Source organism: Harpia harpyja, chromosome 1 (assembly GCF_026419915.1).
Source record: "Harpia harpyja isolate bHarHar1 chromosome 1, bHarHar1 primary haplotype, whole genome shotgun sequence".
Classification (NCBI taxonomy): Eukaryota; Metazoa; Chordata; class Aves; order Accipitriformes; family Accipitridae; genus Harpia; species Harpia harpyja.
The window spans coordinates 88125391-88149242 of NC_068940.1; the positions used below are offsets into that span (position 1 = coordinate 88125391).

Genomic DNA, 23852 nt, shown 5'->3' on the forward strand with positions numbered 1-23852 from the left:
TGCAAGTTCATCTACAGGAGCTGCAGCCATGCCAGCTTTGGAGCTTGCAGCTCTGCTGAGCACACAGGCTTGCCAAGCACCTGAGCTCCTCAGGGTGGTCTTCAAGAGACAGTACACAGATCAAGGAGTCTTCCACTCCCAGCCCTTCACAATGCAGCAGATCGCACACTTAGGTGCTTCCAGAGCAACTTAGACCAACATAGTTAATATGAAAGTTCAGTTCTAAAAATATACTCTGGAAGGAGCCTCCACCTGTCTGTTTGTATTGGATGAACCGCAAGCTTAAGAAAATCCGTTTCTTCAGGAGCAACTCTACTTTTGGAAGAAGGTTTTCACAAGTAGAATAGTTTGTTTGGATAAAAGATTTTCCCAAGATCTCTGGCAGTCATTACCAATATTTATTTTCAGACAACAGGTAAGTGATTCCAAAAAACACAAAATCATTTCATTGACTTTTCTTTACAAGTCCATTAACAGTCAACTCTCTTTCCATTACAGTATTAATTATACTAGCTGAACAAATAAATAAGATGGAAAAATGAACCCAGTTTTACATGCTGTGTCTACTGACCCCACTAACAATTTCCATTGACCTTTTAATTGCCTGAAAATCTGAAATATTTGTCATAAGTTGTTTTTTTTCCAGAGCTTTTCTATATTCTCAAAGCAAAACAAAAATAGCCTTAGCTTCAATACTTATTTATTTCATTGTAGATTATGTAAAAAAAGAATTTAATATTTTCAGTCAAGTACCACATAAAGAGTGAACTTTCTATGACATCAATAACCTTGACTAGTATAACATACCTCATTTAGTATCTGAGCTGCGTTTTTCACTCTAATCAAATCTGGTGTATCTTCAAACACTGTCATTCCTTTTCCTTTCATCCCTTCTTCCAAATCTTTTCTATACTCTTTCTAAGGATTAAAAAAAAGAGAGAGATTTCTCACTTAATTATTGTGTGCAAGATCTTGAAAAGAAATGCCACTTATTAAATGTTTGAAGGGTCTCTTTGAAATTTCTATGAAATATGAATCAGCAGAAGTACAGGTTTCAGAGTTAAAATAGAATTGAAAATTATGAAATCAAAAGATACAATGTTGAAAAGTGAAAAGGTTTTAATGTAGTCAAGTATTTTCCCATTGTGCTCTTGAAAAATAGTCCTCTCCTATACAGCGCTAGCACATTGTTTAGGAGCCTCAGCTGCCTCTCTACATTTTAACTGCAGTAGCATTTGCTTTTACAGACCAATATATGCTGTGCTGCAGTTTCTACCGTTGTTCCACTAATGGCATCACAATCAGGATGGATGCCCTGAACACTATACTAGGACCTGTTAAAACGACTGCTTGATGAATTATAATGTAGAAGCAATATTCCTACCATATCACTTTTGTGCCCCTCAGAAACTGCACTGATATGATCTATCAACATTTAGCAACTGCAGCCTCCAGAGTACTCAAATGTTCAGTATAAAATTAAAAGCACACTAGAACCTGCCTGCAGACATTTGGTTCTTTTTCCTCTTCCCAATTCCTAGAGAGCTGATGTAAGCCTACCGAAGTTCAAGATCTTTAGGTTTTGTAAGGACTTTTAATTGTTCTTCCCATCTCCAGGTTTGGTTTGGGCTTTTTTAAGCAAAGAAACTAGAACAACATTGAAGAAAATATTTTTCAGAAGCATTTATATAGACATGAATTAATACTCCTAATCATGTATTAAATGTCATAAGCACAGTGAGCACCTTTGTCTCTGTATAAGCTCTTTATTTAAACAAAAGAAAACCGGGTATTTTTAAAGAAGCTTCTCTTTATCAGAAGCATGTCCTACAACAAGCAAGAAACAACTTCTGTTATTTTAGAATTGTTAAATTCAGCTATCTCTTCTGAAGGAGTTGTGAATGTGGTTCCAGAGAAGAAAGTTCTTATTGTTATAAAATGTGAAACATTTGCAGAATTGTCTACAATTGCTTATTCAGCAACAGAATAAGCTGGAACACAGCTAGCACTTAAAAAAAAAAAAGTAATTGAATAAATAATTCATTTTTTAATAACTCCAGGTTCTCCTTCTTGTTTCATACAGTATCTATCTAAAGTTTATTATGAACCTTCATGCAAAAATACTGAGCTACATCCCTGACTATGAAGAAATACTTCATTTTGCCTAATCTTGAAAGATAATAATTAATTTGACCCATGTAATCTTTGCTTTTGGAATCTGTTCCTTGAATGTGGATCTAAAATAGTATGAAATTCATGCAGTTATGCATTAAAATACCATTTCTATTTTCTTATATTCTTCCCCTCTGGCTTACAAGCATGGTTTACTCCCTAAGTAATGAGTCATAAAACTTGAAGAGGTAAGAATTAGGGAACGTCTTAATGCATGTAGCACTATGGAGGGAAGTTACATAAAAATTTTTAAAGATGAACATCCACAGCGCATCTGCAACTCTGCATGCACTAACCACTTCTGTGGACATTCAGCATGCAGCAAGATTAACTCAATGAAATGCAAGCATTTGCATTTTTCCCTAGTCAGTAGGCACACATGAGATGTACACACAGCATGGTACTGCACAAACTAGACCTAGCTTGAGACTTGTCTACCTGACAACCAAGCTTATCAGAATAAATTATTTATTAGAGGATGAATAATGAAGAAACATCTGAAAAGAAAATCTTTTCTTTACCCATATGAAATCTAGCATAGACTGGGATAAGTTGTTTAAAGAACAAGGAAAGGAACAAGGCTCAAGGATTTTTAATTCTAGCATCCTCAATTCATTCATCTAGGCCACAGCAAAAACATCAATTCTTAATACAATAAATATAAACAAGGCACTGTTGGCTCCCAAATTCAAATGGAGGATATCTAGCAGCTCTGATATTTCTAACCATGAATGTTACTGATACATTTACTTCTAAATTTGGTCAAACAGTAAGCCTAATCTGTAGAACCAACCAATACTCAAAACTTAACATGAAAACAGTTTTGAATAACAATATAAAAAGACTAAAGATAGAAGGATTCTCAGTTATGAAAAAAAAGTGATTTAGTTTATAATGCCACATACAACTGAAGAATATTGGACAAATTTTAAAGAAACAGTGGGCATACAGAAAACCCACACCTTCTAACAAAATTTGCTTAAAGCAGATTATGTAATATCACAGCTATATTATGGAATTTTGGTCTGCTTTATTTTCATCCATAACATGTATGATAGATAATTATTTCAATTAAATTAGTTAAAAGTGACTACACACAGCTCAAGCCATCCATATAACCACAACAGACTATCATAAACCTGAAATAAATACTCAAAAGGAAAAACTGCCACCTGGACACCAACAGAAATCCTCCTTTCCACCCCTTCATCTATCTGGAAAGAAAACTCCAGACCCTCTCCAAAACCCTGTCAAACAGATGTCTTTTGCAGCATGCCTGGCAAGTCACCAAATTTGGGCTATTTGAGCCCAGGGGAGGAACAAATTCCAAAACTGAGGCCCTCAGAGGGAATGTCCGGCCAATGACCCATTTTCTATAGAGTCATCTGATTTGTTCATTTAACTCTGTTTTTCTGGTTCAGGTGTGCTGAGCTTTATCATTTCCTTATGTTCACAAGGAAACTTCAAAAAAGTATCGCTTCTTACTACAGGACTATTCAGAATATAAAATGACACGTGGCAATTTTTACTCATGAAGTCACTTTTGTATTTAGCTACCAAGTTAACTGTAAGTTGTTCAGCACTCAAGAGCTTGTATTGATGCTGCTTATTGTTCATTTACAACTTAAGAAAAAAAAGAAACAAAAGTCCTCTACCTCTTTCAGAAGGTTAGTGACTTGTTTGATATGCAAGAACTCCGGGGTCTTGTCTAAATCCATTGACGGTCTTCCCTTGATCCCTTCTTCAAAATCTTTGCGATACATTTTCTGTTGAAGCAAAAACAACAATTAGTGGTACACGCATGTGCATTTCCAAGCATATTTCAGAAAGAACACTGTAAACAGACCCAGAAATGAGCCATGCCATAAATTAATTAGTTATCACATTAATAAGCAACTTTACTACTCATTTCATTACCTAGATTATCTATACAAGACACACATAATTTAGACATATGTTTGATATTTCCAAAGAAAATGTTTAACCTGCTCTATGAAAGAAACAGTTTGCTTGGTAGAGAAAGGAGAAGACAAATGGCACACAAGGTAATGGTTTTAAACACATAAAAGTTTCTACAAAGAGGATGAAATCATCTGTTTTCCATGACACACAGGAAAAATAATGGAATCAAACTGCAGCAAGGGAGACACAGGGAAATACTCACTCTCAGGATGGATGAAGCACTGGACTAGATTGCCTGGGAGGTCAAGAAACCTCCACCATTGGAAGTTTTTAATAAAAAAGTTAGAAATACATGGTCTGGCATAGGGCAGCCAGTGCTGTTCTGGAGCCTGGGAACACTCCTTCCCCCGTGCTGAGTTCCCCAGGCTGAACGGACAGGAGTACGTTCCAGTTAAGGCACGGGGTCAGACTGGGCTTTGCAGCTTCACGTGCTCCCACCTGACAACCCTCCCTCATTAAAGATGGAATTAAAGGCAAAAGGTAAAAAAGTTAGTAATCTCTGATCTAGACAACCTCTTGAGCTTCTTCTCAATTAAATGATGCTACATACAATCTTTGTCTAGTGTGAGCACCAATAGCCTTCTGAGAAAAAACAAATTTGAAGGAAGAACTGAGCTACAGAATAGCAGAGAACTACTCAGAACTAATTCTACCATATATTTAATTTATAAAACCTTTATGATCTGCTTCATCCATTTTCTTAGGCCGAATACAAGATGTCTGTTAGCTTCGCTGTTGAACTAAATTTTACTAATCCAAGCACACATTTTTACTAACCTCACTTTGTATCTTTTGAGCCTCCTTTGAAACTTGATACATTGGTGTATCCACAAACTCCAGCATTGATCTGCCTTTAGATTTTTCATAATTCTCTTTGTACTTGACCTAGGAAAATTAAAATAAAGGCTGTTAACCGCTGAGAGAATGTGAGATCTGATTGCTTGCAACGGCAACAGACAAATCCTGTCTTAGCCATACTCCTTAGAGGTTTTGACTTGGAAGACTCCTCCCACATTTAACCTGTTGGAGAAATAGGGCAGCTAGACAAGGAATTTTTTCTAAAGTCATTTATTCCTTTGCTTCAAAATGTCAGACTTAAAAATGGTGAACTTTGAAGACAGCAGGAGTGAGGAGCATCAACCACAATCCTTAAACTAATGGCATGATTTTGGCTGAATGGCCTATGTCTGAACAGTTGGCAGCTTTTCAATGGGATCCCCTGTCATGCTTCCATTAAACAACACATTTACTGTAACAACAACAAAATCTGTTTCACAGCCAGGCACACAGGTCTCTCTTTCAGGCTCAGGAGCACCACTCTGAAATGCACTTTTGTTTGCACCTGTGGGAGGGAAAAGGGAAGGAAAACTACTGCCTCGGCAGGGTCGGGTCTTGCACCAACATTCCCCTCACAGCTACCAATGACCATGACCTTAAAGCTAGCAGTAAAATCACATTGAAGGACACAGGGTTAAGACACCAACATATAACTTTATGCTAACTCACAAAGCAAATATACTTTGTTTGGAAACCTGGAGAAGCCTTCTAAACTCATTCATACACACTCTTCTGATTAAAATGGGCAAACACATTACTCAATCAGTTGGTGTAGGGTATGTTGGAATGTTCTACACAAGCCATAAAGGAAAGCAAATAGCTACATATCAAAAGATGATATTCAGAATCAGTAATGTCATTTTGATTTATTTTTCTCTTCAAAAATAGTGATGTCTGAATTTGAGAAAAGTGTTAAGAATCTCTTTCGCTGTCAGGCTTCTGCAATAGGTTTGGGTGCTGCAAAAACCTCTCCTCTCTCCTCATGGGGTGCTTCTGATTGAATACGCACTGTACACTACTGTAATCGGTTGTGCAGTTTTGTGCCTCATTTAATCACTGTTAGAATGCTGCATTTTTCTCTTTGCAAGGTGTATTTATGATTGCGTATACCTGACTTTGAAGCACTGCACTTTCGTTGTGATGGATTTGTTCAGCTTTATCCAGGGTGAAATGATAGAAGCCCTTGTTTTGCTTAAATGATTTCTTATATTCATACTGAAACAAAAAATATCCAAGAATGTTTTCACAAACAAAATCCAGAAGGTTTTGCAATTTAAATACCTTTAAAATAACTATGGGAGAAACAGCATAAAAGAAACTATATTTTAGGCCTCCCAACTCAGGAGTTCTACTGCTAAATTTGAATTTAAAATATTGTGATGAAATTAAAAAAAGAATATGATAAAAAATAACTTTTTTAAGTTCCTTGAGAAAATGCTTGTCCTGCTCATCCAAAAGTCAAATGTTTATGTTTGGTAGAAAATAAACTATATTATTTACATTTGAAGTGCAAAGGAACACATATGATGGTCTGCGTTTGCCTCCTAGTGGAAATAACTATAAATGCCACACAACAAAACCACTTCTGTAGTGGAACAAATGAAAACTATCTCCCATCTACAGATACTGACTTCACACTTTTACTCCATTCCTCAACTAATGGAATAAAAGTTAAAAAAAAAAAGTCTATAAAATAAATGAGGTAAATCACATAACCTTTTGCTACACTAACCTACAGGCACCAGATTCACTCTCTTAAGTCCTAGTTATTCACCCTGTCCCATAAAATGAAACACATCTAAGTTCCTTTTTTTTTTAGCCTGTAGTTCATTAGCATCTCAAAGTCTCTGCAATAGGAACAGATTTAAAATGTGCAAAACAATAAACTAGCTGATGTACATATATCAAAGTTTTAAATTTTATGTCTCCATCGTTCCTGCCAAAGAGAATTAAATGTATACCAAGAGGGGCAAGTTCCACCTTGTAAACTCTGTTCCTCATCAAAATAATGAAAATAGGATGAGTTCAACCTGTCAAAATCAGTCTATTTGTGTCCAAACATGCCCATCAAGCTTTCCTCTTAACTGCTCGAATTTATTCCCCTGGAAGCTGATTTGTATAACAGCTTTGCATTGGTATTATAGTACACGTGTTTCATAAAGTTGCATACACTTCTACATTATAGGTCAATCAGCAAACCAATTTAATCAACCACATTAGTTTCTGAGTTTAATTAACCATACAGGTTCCAATGCGTCACACCGCAGCAGGTGTAGCTATGTTATGCAAAAGATGAAGAGAAGCATAAAGTTCAAGGAGAAAGGTATACGACAGGAAAACAGCAGAACTGGGGAATTGGCAAGAAGTTCTCTGTTTCAGAGGGAAAAAAAAAACCAGACAATATCATCAGTCTTTGGAACTCAGTTAACGGCACAGTCAGGAAGACAGTTTCATACAGTGGAAGCAGACTTCAAGAAAGATTTGGTATGAGCTGCAGAGAGACAAGGAGAATACAAAGAAGGTATTGGAAAAGCATGGAGAAAGGCAGGAGAGTAAGCCATGTTAAAATCAAAGAGATGACATCGGGAGGTCAAATCTGAGAAGGATTTTGAAAATGGGATTTCTGTAGAAGACAAATAGCTAGTGGAGACCTTAGGGATTGGCAAAGCATTCTTCTTCCTGCTCACAGCAAGGAAAAATATCCACGAGCATCTGGACAATGCAAAAATCAGAGACTTAGTATTTACGGATTCCTCAGAAGAGGGCATAGCCAATATGAATCAACCCTTCCTGGGCAATAGAAAGAAATAAATTTTGCAAGAAGCGAGCTGCCTTAAGCAAAAGTCCAGGTTTCTCTCTCATTAGAGGTAAGAAGACAAACTGATGAAGTTCATTCCGAGGGTGTTCATTTAATTAGCAAAAAGAATGCCAATCTTACCTTACACTAAAGGAAACTAGAATTAGGCCAAAATGCACATGAAGAGTGCAGGAAGTGAAAGCTATCAACTCATTTATTACCCATACAATAGGGGATAGTCAGTGTTAGCTTCACATATCAGAGTGAGACAGATAAAAAACAAGCTTCAATTCACTAAAGAGCAACATAAAAATCAAATACAGATGAGAAGGCTGGATTATTTTAGACATAAGCTTCCATAAGCAGGCACTGACTCAGAATATGACCCAGTATGCTCCTAGTCATTAGGGCTAACTCTTTGTGAAGCGCTCACGGCCTGCCAACCGTGAGCAATCTTCCTTTGCAACACCACCGGCTCACGCCTTTCCACAGTAGTTCTGTGGACCTTCCGTGGTTTCTGGAGTAAAGATGACAAATGCAGCTAACCAGCCTACAAGCATCACGCACGTAGCATAGGTGCTCTTGGAGTGGGAGAGAAGCTTCAGCATTGCACAGAAGCCGGGGGTTCCTGTGTCTTCCTCCCCATTTCAATCCCCATCACTATCCTATGTCAGACCACCAGCCCCATCAAGGGACACGTCTTGTTATGTGGCAGAAGGGAGTACGTGCCTATCACCTGATCCAGTGTAGGAATCCTGAGACATTTAGGAGGAAAAGAAGGTTTAGACAGAGAAGCTCTAAGGGAAGCTAGCACTCAAGAGGCTGTTTATGGCAGAAGTCCAAATATTAAACTAGCATAATGGTCACTTCTGTACAGAGACTTGAGGATGAAAGCAGTAAGACCTTAGGCAAAACAAGATTTGCAAGGAAAGAAGTATCTTAGATCAACAAAGGAAAAAACAGACAAGGTTTCAGACATATAAGAAGAAATGCTCAAGTACCAGAAGTCTGTGTGATTCTTACCTAGTTTATTAGTTGTTCTAATAACTGAAATATCTCTCCCTAAAAGCCCCTTTTTCTTCACTACATCCCCCAACTACTATGGTTACAACCCTACAGTCTACTACACATGAGACCATACAGCAAGTACCAAAAATTTATGTATTCTACAGTGACTATACATACTACGTTCCTTACTACATATATTTTTCAGATCATTCTTATAAAGGCAACTTACATCACTATGAATTTTGCTGATATTTAAAGTATGGTTTAAATATAGCAGGTTTGGTAGATCAGAGGCTGGATCATGTAGGCTTTCCAAATCTTTCTTGTAGTTCACCTGGAAAGAGAATTCAGGTCATGTAAAATAAAGATTAACAAAATAATTTGCAGCTTCATATTACAGTGCGGCCATCCAGAAACAGAAAGCACTAAGTGCTTGCCTGAACACTCTCTACCAGCCACTAGATGGTGGTCATTTACTATTATTTGGAGGAAAAGAAAAAAATCAATAAAGCATTAATTCTACTGAGCAAGTACTTGGGAACTACTCAAACTTTTCCTCAAAAAGGACACTTACAACAAAATCACACTTTATTTATTATTTCTTTTTTCTTTTTTATTCTCTCCCCCACCCCCTCCCAAAAACTTAAATCAAGAGTATCTTCCTCAATACTTTGAGTTTACTCATTTTAAACATTGTTGATTCTTGTTCTTTTTCTCTTGATTCAGGAATTACACTAACTGTCCAGATAAAAAAGTTGTATATAAAACAGCTAAAGGGAAGTCCTCCTGGACATTTTATTTAATACAGATTGCTTTCAGCAAAGATAAGCAATATAGTCATCTAAGGCAAAAGATAATCACTTAATGAAGTAGCAGAAGATAACTTCCTATCAGCCCATAGTAGGATTTTCCATACTTCTGATAGCTGGATGCCCATCTTTACAGGAAGAAAACTAGCCACCTTACCTCTCTTGGATGATAAATCTTTCAAACCAATACCTTTAGTCACCTCCACACATGTATTGTGTTCTTCACTGATTTAGGCAAACTTCAAATCAACAATACCCAATCTGCATATCTCTTATAATAATAATTACTCCAATTAATTTTTTACTAAACATTTAGATTTTGGAAACAATTACATATTCTGTTGGACCCTTCCCAGAGTCGGCCTCTCCTGTTCCTGTTGGGTTGTGCCCCACACTTTGGAAACACGGGACTACAGAATGAAGGCTTGTCTCTTGGCTATCTGGGATCACAGCCTCAAAGAAGAGCTCACGTTTTTAGCATTAGACACACTGTTAAATAGATCATCCCAACAGCATTATCACTTGATATAGATGTTTTCTCAAACCTGGCTCCAGCAGCAGGCACCCATTGCTGAATCTAGAAACTGCTGTACATTGTAATACCAGTCGGAAGATCAACCGGCAGAATGAAGTCTAAAAGATAGACATCCAAATCTGAGCTGCTCATGCAACCTCCTTCTACAACCACTGGAGAGATGCCAGCACTTTGCTCCTCTAAAGACACGCATCTGCAACAGGTCAAAAGAATTGCCCTCTAGACCTGTTTCTTTCTTTCCCAAATACAAAGGGACTGAGTACAAGGCAATTAGCTCAGAGTAAGCAGTCACAACTTTCGACACACAAAGTTAAGCGAGATGAATCTCATCTAAAATGGTTATGAAAAACTCTGCAGGCCCTTGGAGGAGAGCTTTGTCAGAAGCAGAGAAGAAATGGATAACACGCTGTACCTGCTATACAGACGCACTGTATAGCAGAGACTGCTGCTCAGAGTAATCATAAGATGGAAGAAGAAATTCTGCTTGAGAACAAATGTTAAGTTTTCCAGGATGTAAATGCATGTAAAATACAAAGCAAATTCACTTACATCACTTGCCAAGGTGGATGCAATCTGTGCTTGCTTGAAGGAAGCACTGTCAAGAGGATTGTACTGGTGGCTCTTCATTTCCTTACTGAACTGCTCTTTGTATTTCACCTTCCACCAGAACAAACATATCTAATATTAATATGTAGCACTTAAAGAAGGTACAGAGAATTCAGACTACAAAGGAGCTTATTAAAGGCAAGTGCATTATCCATAAATCTTTTAACAATGAAGATGTTTAAAGCAGCTCAGTTTAGCCACACCTCTGACTGTCTTGGGCTGGTTTCAAAGTCATTTTTATGTATCTGAATTTTACTAAAATTAAAAAATAATTTTAAGATTGTCATATGCGATTACTGGTGCTGAAGGATTTACAAAAAGGAAACAGAAACAAAACCATATAACTCACCTGAGTAATCAAATAAACCAGAACTGTTTGACTAGCAATAATAATCTACTCGCTGAGAATCATTCAATTCATAATTAAGATCATAAATGTGTTTTTAACAAAAAAAACATTTGTAAGATGAATAAATTGTAAAACTTGTAAAATACATCACTTGTAAATTTTTCAACCACGTGAAAGTGGGAAGTCAGAATCAAACTTCCCACTTGGCCATCTTCCCACCACCAGGTCCATGTGTCACTCGCGCTGTGCTAGGCTGTCACCAGAGCCCCCAAGTCTATTTTTAATTCTGCCAGAAATTTCCCACGGGACCCTGAGGAATCTCTCTGTAGTACAGTCCCTTCTTGAGGACAATTCCCACCTCATTACAGTGTTAGAAAGCATAATTAAACAACTGTCTCCCATCACTTTCACTCTCTTTTCTTCTTATTCAATAGAAAAAGGGGGAACGACAACTCATATAAGAGAAAGCGAGCAATACATAAATGTTGAGGCAATGGCATTAAAAGTAAATAAATCACAAAAATTCCATAAAACATGCTGAAGAACTGAATTCAGAATCTGAAAATATGAAATCAAACAAATAGTAAATCTCCCTCCTTTACTCCCCTTGTTGTGCACGATCATCAACATCTGGAGACTTTGCACACATGCCTTGCTTCTTTCCAACAGCTGGCCATAATGGAGGAGAATAAAGCTCAGTCTGAATTATGCTGCTTTCATAAATGTTAGTCAGACACCTGATATCTGAGCCTATGCAACATCCATTATAATTTACCACGCTCTGCATTAAATAAAGAGGTGGCTTTTTCCGTACTCCTTTTTTCTCTATTCCCACATGAATGTCTGATAAAGTGGTTAAACCACCTCAAACGATGTCCTTCAAAAATTATTTTTTTCTCAGCTTTAGTTGTGGGAAGGATTTTCTTTTTCCTTTTTAGTTCTTCCTTGCCTCAAAAGACTCTCAACATGGTTTAGCTTACACAACCTCATTATGCTTAGCCACGAAGCCCAATATTTCATTAATCAGGATAACAAGAAACCAAAACTAAGCCACCCAAACAGAAACTAACTGTATATGTTCAAGAACTACATTATGATTGCAGCACTTACATTAATTTTTCAAAGAAAGGACATTCTAAAACATTGTTACTTTTAAAGAGAAACTTTATCTGAACACATGATGAACTTAACAATCTTTCACACTAACTCTAGAAAAGAATATCTATTGCCTTCTGGTAGATTCATCTGGTTCATATTGTTTGATATTTGCCTTGGCTTTGGATCAAGTGCAAAAGCATATATATCTGAATACAAAGACACTGCCTTTGTCAAAGGCAAATCCACATTCTGTACGAGCAGCAAAGGAATAAATCAGAGGGATTTTGTCTTTTAAAAGGTGTATCCAAAACTTGCCTTCTAATAAAAATCAGGCAGTGCTGGAATATGTGATTCAAAAAGCCTCCAAAACCAGAGATCAAGTCAGCATGGTGAGCAAAATTGTCTTTTACTCCTTGGACATCACCTCACAACATAACGACATCGTGCACAAGAGTTTAAATATCCAACTACTGCAGGCTGTCTTCTGCCCAGCCAACAAATGGCCACAAACTGTGCATGCAGACCGAATGTACAACGTGGTCCTTGATATTCTTGTTAAGTGTGAAAGCACCAGTGCCAAAGGGACCTCTCCTCACAGCTGGCTTGCCATCTTCCAGCTGCAGCCTTTTTATGCCATTTTTAGAAGATTTTTTTTAGCAATACATTTCAATCTAGAGATTCCAGTAATAAACCCTCGGTTAGTGTCACTTTACATCACATCGCTGCTGCTGAAGGGAAGAGGGGGAGCCAGTGAACCCAGTCTTCACAGGGCTGTGCGTCCTGATGCCGATGTGCAGGAAGGTCCCAAATTTAAGGAGACCACCCACCAATCTGACGGTAATCGTTCCTGTTGCAGTGAGGGATGTCTCGGTACCTCTAGGCCCTGCTGCCTCATCTGGCTGCTCTGCTTATTGCCTTTGCTCTCCTCCCCAACACCACTGTACATGTTGCTTTTGGGCAAAATGGAGGCCGCACAATAATATCAGATGACCCTGGCAGTATCTCAAGAGCACTTCCAGAAGTAATTTAACTCGGACTTGTCATAGGGGATTCATCTCATTGAAAGCTACACACACATTCACTTTCTCTTTTATCAGTATTTTCCTGTTTCTTTCTCCCTTTTGAAAGAAAGGATGGGGTGGGAGAAGGAGAAGAGAGAGGAGCAAGCCCATGGATGAGTCACTGTGAAGTAACGCACACGGTATTTATCCTTCTTTTTAACAGGAGAAAGTTATGAATGCAGTTTAAAGGGGGAAAATATGCCCGAGAGAAAGGGTTCTGATTAAAAACAAGGAAGAAAAATACTTCATCAATGATTTCTAACGCATCTGAAGGGGGGAGGTCTTGGCAATGCTGTAATAAGGTGGAAGAGCAAACAAAAAGTGGGAGTAGAAATGACAGTTGTTAGTGGAAGCTTATTTACAAATTTCATCATTAACCAAAAGTTTTACTTTAATGAGTGTTTAAAAGATGGCTACTTATTTACCATCTTAATTAAGTGTTAAGTTTGTTTATTTTTTTAGAGAATGGGGGTTAGTTTAGAAGAAAGCCAGTGGAGGCTGTTCTCTAATTGTTGCTGAAGAAAGAGCAGACTTCGCAGACTTTTAACACAACAACATCCCTGAAAAACCAAACTGGAATTAAATAAGGCCTGGATAAACAAACCTCCCATCGGCCTTGCACAAAACCTATAAAAGTCAGAATTGCAGCTGGACAGAGCAGTGTCTTTTGAAGCTTTGCAGCAACATTCCTAAATCAAATCTGTAGTTCAAAGCTGTTCACACAGGGAGTGTTCAGTTTCAGAAGTGGATGACATCACCCACTGTTCAGATTTACAAAGAAACTACAAAAATTGAATCATTCAACCACTGGGATCCCAGGATGAAGCAGACACTTGCAGCTAAAGCATTTCCTCATGACCATATGAAAACATATTTTAAAAAAAGAAAAACCTGTCAGAACACATAGATATTGAAGGAAATGTAACGTAAACAAAGATCTAAATTAAAATATTCATTGCTAAAAGCACTAGCAGAGGTTAAAGCAAAGAAAGACTGAGAAAATCTTAGGCTCTTTGTATTGTTACTGATAATCTTAGAGAAGGTACATTTTTAAAAATATTCTACCTCTAACAATTTTATCCCTGAAACAATAAGCACCAGATCCAGCATAAAACACGAATATCCAAAATTATTCATCATAAAACCAATTATTGAACACCATAAGGGAAATACTTCATATCAGTAGCTCTTTGAAAAAGCTAATAAAATGCATTAGGAGACATAAAGAAGACATAAGCAAGAGCCTGTTTTTATAAAAAATTAAAAAAAACCCCACAAATTATACAATGTACATTCAGCAAATTAACAAACTTCATGTTTTCACAAGGGCTAACACAGTTTCTGTTTTAAGTTTGGTTTAAAATCAACAGAAAGGGGTTACTGCGTGCTGTAGCTAAATAAACTAGTCCTGGGAGCTATTATTTTTGCTGCTGCTGTTGTCAAAAGCTTTATTAAATTAAAAATTTGTTAAAAAAAAGGGGGGGGGTGTCACTGATTTTGTAGAGCCTTGAGTCCCAGTGAAACATTAACACTATTTTCTTCACTTTGTTTGCCTTCCTGCTTGCCTTGATTGCTTTCTCCCTTCGTTACACCCACACTGCCTGACCTCTTCTTGCTCCTGTTCTCTATACTCCCTAAATTACCTACCCATATGCACCACATTAAAACATGTTATCATCTTCTCTTCCCATTACATCCATCAGAATTGTCAACTTTGCAAATTTACTGTGAGGGTCAAATAACTAATATTTCTCTGTATGTCGCAGCTTATAGATTCATGCTATTAAGGGAGATTATCAACTTTCAGCACAAAAAGTTTATAATGCTCCCATTTGCTGAGAAACAAATGGAAACCCTAAAAGCCAGAAAGTCTGGAGACAATAAAGAGATCGTTAACTTTGCCATTTTTTAAATCTTGTAATTGTGACAAGCCTGCTTCATGATCCTTGCATGAAGAGGACTGACACAACTGACTCATATTTAGGGCTCTTCCTCTCCTACAGCACAGGTGCTTTCCTCATCCTGCCCCACCACCCTGCTCTTTGGACACAGGGGTCATCTTCATTTTTCTGTGCTCTTGATTTATGATCAGCGTGTCTAAGTGTTATAATGATTCAAATAATATATAAAAACATTAGACAACTCATGGCCACTGCCTTCCCTTCAGAGGAGGTGGAGAATTGCTGAGGGCACCTCTCCTCTGCTGAAAGCAGCCTGGTATTTACAGCCTCCATGCTGCTGCATGCAGATGGCTGGCAGCAGAGTGTTAGGCTGAAGTGCTGCCTCCCTTTCTAAAAGTACATGGCTGCAAGCAGCCACAACAGTGTAGACTGAGGAGAGGACAAGAGAAGGAAGGATCCCAAAACTTGGATCCAGGCCCAGGGGCTGCAGAGTTTGGACCACCAAGGTGTAGTAAGAATCTTCTTTACAAATAACCTGTAAGCAAGCTACATTTTGTCAACTGCTCCTCTCCTCCTGCCACACCTTCTGCACTATTTGGACTCTCTAAAGAGATTAAAATTGCACACCAAACGCTCTCTTCTGCAGAACGATCTCAACTAGAACTGCTGCCATCCCAGTCCCTGGCGGTGAAGAGACTCTATTATAAAGCTTTTGCAGATGCAGCATGCATTGTCCCAGAGGAAAAGCACAGCTAACAAAAACGAGATAAAAAGTGCATTGATGAAGCCTATGATGCAGCTGGCTCAGCATCAGCCTGCAGGACCCCATGATCCAGCTGGTATTTTTTGATTGTTGTGCTTGTTGGCCACAACCTCAAGGGTATCAGTGAGATGGAGAGGGCTATTGGAAAGGGATCTGCTTTGGTCCCATTTGTGACAACAGGCAGCTGCAAGCCTAGATTCTGAAACGGGCTGCAAGGAAAGGAGTGTGTAGACAGTCACTGAGTAGAAATAAAGGATACCACATGCTAAATTTAGATATGAACCCTTTTAAAAACCACTAAAGGTGTTTGCTAAATGGCAGACAGCTCCCTTTCCTATAAGTGACACCCAGGTCTAAGCAGCATCACACTGGCTCTTCCCATGAAGCACAGGTTGACTTCCAAGCCTGCGTGATGCTAAACACAAAAGAATCTCCTAGCAGACTTGCCCATCACCAGAAGAATGAGCACATGATCCATTACAAAATGGAAGAAAATCTATTTGGAAAACACAAAGTGATTTTGATTCTGAACACATCATTAACAAAGCAATAAAAAACCCATGTATTTTCTTCTTTTTCCTTTGTACAGTATTAAAGTTTCAAAGTTAATGATGGTCCAGTGTGAAACAGGAAATCATGCAGCAGATATCCAAGGACAACATTTGGTGACAGCAAAAGGAGCTCAACCTCTTGCAAACAGACACTGCACTGTTTTGCAGCTTGTTCTCTATGACACGTAATTCTCATTTTATGCTAGTTCTAGGGAAGACGTTTACTATCTAGCCAAATCACAAGTATTTGTTACACAACACTGATTTTCAGACTGTTCTAGTGTATACACTATTACACTTGGGGTTTTTTTCTGGTTCTGGGAAGGCTGACACGGCCTTCTCCAATCAAAGTACGTTATCCTCCTCCTACAGGAGGGCAGAATTTGTTCCCTGGTTTACAAAAGCTCTAAGTGTAGCCTGACAGGATTACTAGCGAGGATTATGCAAGGCACTGTTAAAGAACTACTCCAGAAAAAAGAGAAAAGAAAAAAAACCAGCAAGTCAGCAGTCAAAAATCCTTTCTCACGATGTCAGGCTGATCTGTAGTAGAGTCTTATGCGTAGATCCTATGAGTAGAAGACTCATAAGAGGAAAAGAGGGAATATTTGTGTTTTCAGCTTTCTTTTTAGTTATGGACTAAAGTAATCCCTCCATTTTTCTTCTTTTTTTTTTTTTTCTTTTTTTAGGTTAATAGATAACAGAAAGCAGTACATAAAAGGTTCAGTTTCAGGGGGAGGGAAGGTGGGTGGTTTACATGTCAGGCCAAATTCAGATCCCATTACTCACATTAGCAAGCAGTTATACAAGAAACCCCAGTTACTTCATTGGGATTAATCACAGGGTAAGGTTCCACTCAAACTGAATGAGTAGCAAAATTTGCCTCTAAATTACATACAGTTAATATTTTAGAAATCCTAGATAATCTGTATAAATATACACCATCTCCACAAGAGACAAGCTGTAACAAAGTTCATTGTGTTTTTGCATAAAAATGTATATTCTGTTTCCTAAGAACCTTAAATTTACCAGTCATTGCAAAACTATATGAAAAGTTTGAGAACATAATCTTCATGCAATTAGAGATAATCATCTAAAATTCTAAATATTTTCTTGCATTACTAGGATTGAGATATCTGAATGAAGTCATTGTGAAATGACAGAGAATCTTACTTGGCTTAACAGTTTTGAAACTCCTTTAGCATGTTCAAAATCTGGTCTTCCAAGTACAGCAGGCTCCTTATTCATCTCTCCCCTTCCTTTCTTGTACTCAGCCTTAGAAAAAATTAATATGAACCACTATTAAATTGTTTGCTTTTATCAAGAGAAATGTAAGCATTAAAGCTGGCAGAAAAAGTCTCATTTAGTTATCTGCATTGACACTACTGTTCTAAACAGCTCTGAAAAAAAGGCCTTCTCAGGCTTCAGCTCCTTAACAAAATATTTATTTATTGTAAAACACAATGCACAGCATTCACAAACTTTTAACTTTAACAAAATGCATAGCTTAAGCCTGAGAAATATTGTTCTCCCAGTCAAGGCAGAATGAGTTACAGTGGCTCAGCACTTCTTATGACAGGGTCTGCAGTTTACACAAGATTATTTGTAGCAGCTGAAAACAGTCTTGAAACAAAACTAGACTGAGGAGCAGCTTTTTTGAAGTGTAAGGTCACATTCCACTCTTAATTTTACCACTGCAATCTTGCTGGATGTCAGTGAGGTTGCATTGGTGTAACAGAGCAGAATTAGTCCCGCAAGGTTGATGTTACGTGATCTTTCCAGCTGAACTGCCTCCCATGCAAATTGTTGCAATTTTTTTCCACAGTGCATTAGAAAACAGCACAGATGAATCAACAATAGGTGCTTTACGATATCACAAACTAAATTACCCATTGCCTAAAATAGGCTTCTTGCATTACTCAGGCACTGTGAATCAGCAAGGACACGTCATAACAACAGACTGAGAGAAATAAAAGTCGCAAAGCCACTCTAACTCAAAGGGGGCTTGAACAGCAGTTAGTAAATTTGGGTGTTGAACATAAGACTTCGTAGAAGTTCTTGGTCTTCAGAAAATCCTGAATATTCAAAAAGTGAATCTCAGGTCTCTTAGAACTGTCTCTCCACAGGTGCCTAGTCAGTCTCACATTAAATTGTTAGCAGTTACTTAAAATCTTGGCTTGGGGCTTTTTATATATTGTTTGACTTGTCTACAATAAAGTATTAAACTGCATCACACATTGCAGCTTCTCAAACTGCTCCTTGACCTATCCATTAGCAGATGTCATGGTGGGAAGGCAAAGAATTTGAGAGGGGAGTTCAGGGAGGAAAGCCCCCATGCAAGAAGCAGCGTGTTTGCACAGCTCTCAGAAGGACAGCAGGGAATTGCATTTCCCTGTCACTGCCAGCCGAGATGGGAGGAGGAAAGGGAGTCCTGCGATGCGAGCTTCTCCTGTACTGAGGTGAAAAACTGCTTGGTATGTCTTCTGAAGTGCAGTATAGCATGCAAGCATATGACTTATTTTGAGAATGGTTATTATGAATAAAGCTGAAACAAAACCAACTTCAGTAAGCTTAACGTTCTCTTTAGATCAATGACCAATAATTGCAAAGGTCATACTGTCAACATCAAAATAGAAGAAACCCGTAACTTTGTAACATACCAGGCAAGGGGGCTTTTTGTTGGGTTTTGAGGTTTTTTTAATCAAACCTCCATATCATATTTGGGGTTGCAGGTTTTCTGCTCGTGACATTTGAGAATTTCAGCAGCATTCTAAACAATCTGACTGAAATTGGAATAAATAAAATAACGTGTCTGAAAAATACAAGGAGTAACAGGAGAACATACATCACTTATTATCTTTGTTATCTCAGTTGCTATCTTTATGTCTGGCCTGTTCAGCACTTCAGTGTATCTATGAGTATCTTGCACATCCTTCTTATAGGATACCTGTCAAACAAAAAACAGTTTTGTTTAAAATAAACAAACAAAAACATTTGAAGTTTATAAATAAGCTTTGAATGACCTATCAACTCAGCCATCAAATTCAATAGAACTCTGCCTAATTTATTCCAACACATTCCTGCTTGACAGGGATTATTTAGTAAGACCCACACAGAGGTTAACAGGATAAGGAAGAAATTCAGAAGCATAAAATACAATATTAAAATGAAAAATGGTTTTGCTTAGAAACGTAGTAAAAAATGAAAGCACTGCAAAGACTCAAATATTAGGTTTTATCATTAAATTTCAGAGGACTTCTAACAGTACAGCATTTTTTTCTATGCTGTACCCTTTTTTAATATAAACTAACCCCCCTATGATACTGAGCACCACAGCCTAGCAGATTGCAGCTACACTGAACAGAAACTGTAATTCTACTACAGTGAATGTCTTTCTCGGTAATAGGCAGCCATGTAGCTGGTATGTAATTCAATGATGCAACTCCACCTTAGCATCCCCCACTCCCCGCAACTCCACTTATCTGCTCCTTTACACAATCATGGGAACAAGAAGGCTGAGTGTTCCAGCATGTAGAGTACAAGACTGAATCTGTTTGTGCAAAAGCCACTATTATAATGAACGGGCTCAGAAGACTTTGGCCAGAAGGCTAAACCACAGGTAGGAGAGTCCAAACATTCTCCAGTTAGCAAAGCAATCACAGGAACAGCATAGACCTCAGGGACGTTACAGAGCTCCGAGACCACAAGTTATCCTTCTTCTCCCTCTTCAGGGTCTGTAGGCTTTTTCCTCTCCCTTGCTGTAGCACATGTGCCAATCTAAGCCAATTTCCAAGAGCTGTCTTACTGAATTATTATGAATGATTAAGAAAATCGTCCCTGGTATTCAAAAGTGTCTGACAAATTGAAGTATCAGGCAAAAGTAAGAGAACATAAAGTTAAGTCTACGGGAAATAGAAAGTATCAGAATAATTCCTGGTTTACTGGACAGTCTTTTAGATTTTCTTCCGTTGTTTAACAAAGTTAATCAACCTCTCAAGATAGTATTTCACCATCAAGAAAGTCCTCAGCTTGAAGCTTCACTTATAACCTCCACAGCTAGCTCCTGTTTCCAATGTAAAGTTTCACTGTGGGTACAATGCAACAAACTCATAAACTGCAGCACTCAATGACAAATATAATTTGTAGAAATGTTACTGTAAAAAGAAAAGAAAAAAATCTTACTTTTTGGCAAATATTTTACAGGCAATAGGAAAGTAATTTTGCATGCATATGGCTTCGCTAAGTAGACAAGCTAAATAGGCTTCACTGTTGGCTGCTTGCCCACAAATAGATCTCACAATTTTTAACCTACAATGAGTGACACACAAGTGTAATCACTGATAAAATAAATAAATAAATAAATAGGTTGGATGAATACAGCCCACAGTATCACCTACCAAGAAAATAGAAACTGATTCTTACAGCTTGTTTAAACCACTGGAAGTTTTGCTTTGGTTAGGTTTAGATTTCCTCTATTTTTTTAAGAAACTAGATGTACAGACAAGCATTTGCAATTCAGGGCTTTACATGAATTTAGTTAATTATATGCTGTTCATCCTAATGACCACATGAGGTGAGGTGAAAACCACAAAGGCAGCAGAAACAGGTTTCTGAATAGCACCCTATCATCCATGTAAATTGCAAATTAAAGGCCAGCATATGTGCTCAAAATAGAAATTAGGAATGGAGTGAATTTAACAACACAGAATCAAGAATAGTGGTGATAAAGTTGAGGAAATGTGGTCACTTATTGCTCCCAAATGACATGATCATATAGTACATGAAATAATGGATTGTGGTTAATTTGGGGGGGAAAAAGGGCGGGGGGGGGGAGACAGTGACAGTCCTTTATATTTCACCATTTCCAATTATATTAGATGCAAGGCCAATTGCTATAGCTTTCCCTGAGTGAATTATTATTCTTCCTGCACCTAGACCAGTATACCTATTACTTATGTCTGAGGGAAAGTCATCTAGCATTTTACAAATGTCTGCAATATATATTTGCTCCATTCTGCAGCTTGTCATACTCCGGTGAGAATAAAAATGTTATGCAGCAGAACAGTAGTTTGTCAGAGGTAGGCCAAAGAAAGAAAAAATATGTTTCCCATTTCCTGAATAACCTCAATCCCTGGATGCTGACCCTTTCCCATTGGGACAGTGTGCTGGCCTCTATTACACAGCTGCTATTCTGTTCCATCTAGTGATATTTTTTTTTTTTTATAGTACTATGTTAGAACAGTAAAACCAGAGCTATTCCAAGAGAGCGGGGGAACAGATGTAGACAGAGCAAAGCAACGAGCTTGGTGTGCGTACCCATGGACACCAGGAAGATGGAAAGTGGAGAAGCCTATGAGAGGGGAGAAAAGAAAACAAAGCCTGGTCAAGCACAAAAGAAAGGAAACAGCAGAAGCACCCAGGGAAGGGGACATCTTTTCTCCTGAGTTGGTTCAGCCCCTTACCAAGAGGCTCAAACCCTGAATGGAACCTCCAGGCATTACACAATGCCCTTACTCAATCTTCTCTTCAAAGGGTTGCTCAGGCTCTACCAGAAAACATCACCAAAGGCTCAAGAATTGCTCCTGTTTACGAGGACCACAGGTCTACGAAACACCTGCTCAAACTGGCTTTTGCATAGGAAAAAGTAACTGAGATACTGACAACTTAAGAGCAGTGAAAGACCTAAATGGAGAGTTACAGCAGACCAGTGGGAAATGCAAGTGAGAAAGCAGCAGGGACAAAAAGGGAAAAAAATTGTACCATCTCTAGTTTTGAAGTTGCAAATAATAAATTACCAATACTAACTAAATTTAAAGTGTTTTTCTACGCCAATTTGAAATTACAATAAAAAGTGGTTACAATGTTGAGTATTTTTAAAAAACAATTATAATCTGAACAAAAGCCATTTCTCATCTTTAATCCCAAATGTGATTACATACTCTGAATTGCCAGTAGTTTTTGCAAAGCTTGGAAAATATTCAGGGCTTGCTGATAATTAGTAGACTAATTTTAATAGGGCCAAACCTCCAGCTCTTATAAAAAGGCATAAGGTCCACTGCGGATAAACATGCCCGTCTATTTACTCCAGCTGAGGGTCCTGAAGACGCTTCACCTTTCATGACGGTGCCAGTGCATTGGAATGCAGTGCAATGCTGCAAAGTAAACAGATTTCTAACAATGCTGCAAAACATCTCAGGTTGTCAATCAACAAACAGAAACTTCTGCTACATGGTGACCCAAGCCCACAGAGGTTTAAAGGACTTAGACTCTTCCTGCAATCTTTTGTCTTGTCCTCTATTCCAATTCCAAAACTATTCCAAGCTATAGGTAATAAATTATTAAAATAAGCACAAACAGCTGTGAACACATTTCACCCTCCTGAGATGCACACACGGAAGTCAGCAAGGAGCTGGGCACACCTATCTGGAAGAGAGTTTGTCTCTAACTGTTCGTCCCTGCTTAGTATTTTCTAAGAGCTGCAAGTCCACTAACTAATGGCCTGTCAGCTGTGTCTCTGCCCCTTTTTCTCTCATCTGCACTTTGGGGTCCATCAGCACTAAGAAAATGACTAGCTGGTGACAATCATCACTGGCAACAGCTTTTCTGATCCCCACTCAAATGGTGTTGAAAACTGTTTCCCAGCTCATGTAGAAGAGACAGACACATTTCTGGCCCATTACAGATTGATGCAGTCATCCTTTCCAGTAATGGGCTTGAAAATTGATTGGTCCCAATTACATCAGGAGTAAACACATCATTTTCAGCACCAGTTGGAAGTGGTCCAGGGGGACTTGCTGTTGACAACCACTGTCAGCAGAAAGTTAGTCAGTGAAAGGTGATTTTTCTAATGCAGATGCTGAACAGAGAGCCAGGAGAAGCTTGAATTAACATGATCTGCATCAAAAGAAACATCGACATTTTGGTATGTTATTGATGGTGTTTAAGCACATCAAGTTTAAGATCCGCTGATTTGGTCTTATCAGAAAGAATGTACATTTTTTCTGTGTGGATTGTGACTGCACAATATCCTGAACATGAACAAAAAGCTTACTCCTAAGACAATACAGACTTCTTACATATTCAAATTTAGATGGTCAGTGAAACATTATAAATTACCACTACTGATGTCACATGGACTGCAAAGAGCACACATATACATCAAAAGTTTGCCCAACTGTCAACTAACATTTTAAAAGCAGCACTGTTTCGTACATATGCGTAAGAGAAAAGATGCCAGGGCTCCAACCTCAGATCTGCAAACTGCCTTTTAAATGTGCACAGATGAGTCCATTGCAAGTTTTCTTATTTGTAAAATCAAAACACCACTCCCTTATTTCATACAATGTAATGCTGTGAGGAGAATCAGTAATTTTAACCAAGTAGAACATATAAATTGCTGTACAAAT

At 38.1% G+C, this 23852-nt stretch overlaps 1 protein-coding gene and 1 long non-coding RNA gene across 4 annotated transcripts in view; one reads left to right on the top strand and one right to left on the bottom strand.

Annotated features, from left to right (window-relative positions):
• The window catches only part of NEBL (nebulette), a 278197-nt gene that overhangs the window by 53680 nt on the left and 200665 nt on the right, over positions 1–23852 (bottom strand). Inside the window, exons 6-12 of one of the 3 annotated variants that reach the window (XM_052803995.1) lie at positions 19292–19393; positions 17620–17721; positions 10670–10777; positions 9006–9110; positions 4912–5019; positions 3828–3938; positions 808–918 (exon numbers count right to left, since the gene is read on the bottom strand). The exons of the other annotated variants lie outside the window; for them this stretch is intronic. Of the exons in view, the coding sequence (XP_052659955.1) occupies positions 808–918; positions 3828–3938; positions 4912–5019; positions 9006–9110; positions 10670–10777; positions 17620–17721; positions 19292–19393 (747 nt within the window). The remainder of the gene's footprint in view (positions 1–807; positions 919–3827; positions 3939–4911; positions 5020–9005; positions 9111–10669; positions 10778–17619; positions 17722–19291; positions 19394–23852) is intronic. 3 annotated transcript variants of the gene reach the window in all.
• On the top strand, positions 277–22255 carry LOC128149144 (uncharacterized). The gene is made up of 2 exons (XR_008237548.1): positions 277–415; positions 21673–22255. It is a non-coding gene; the product is annotated as an uncharacterized LOC128149144 (long non-coding RNA).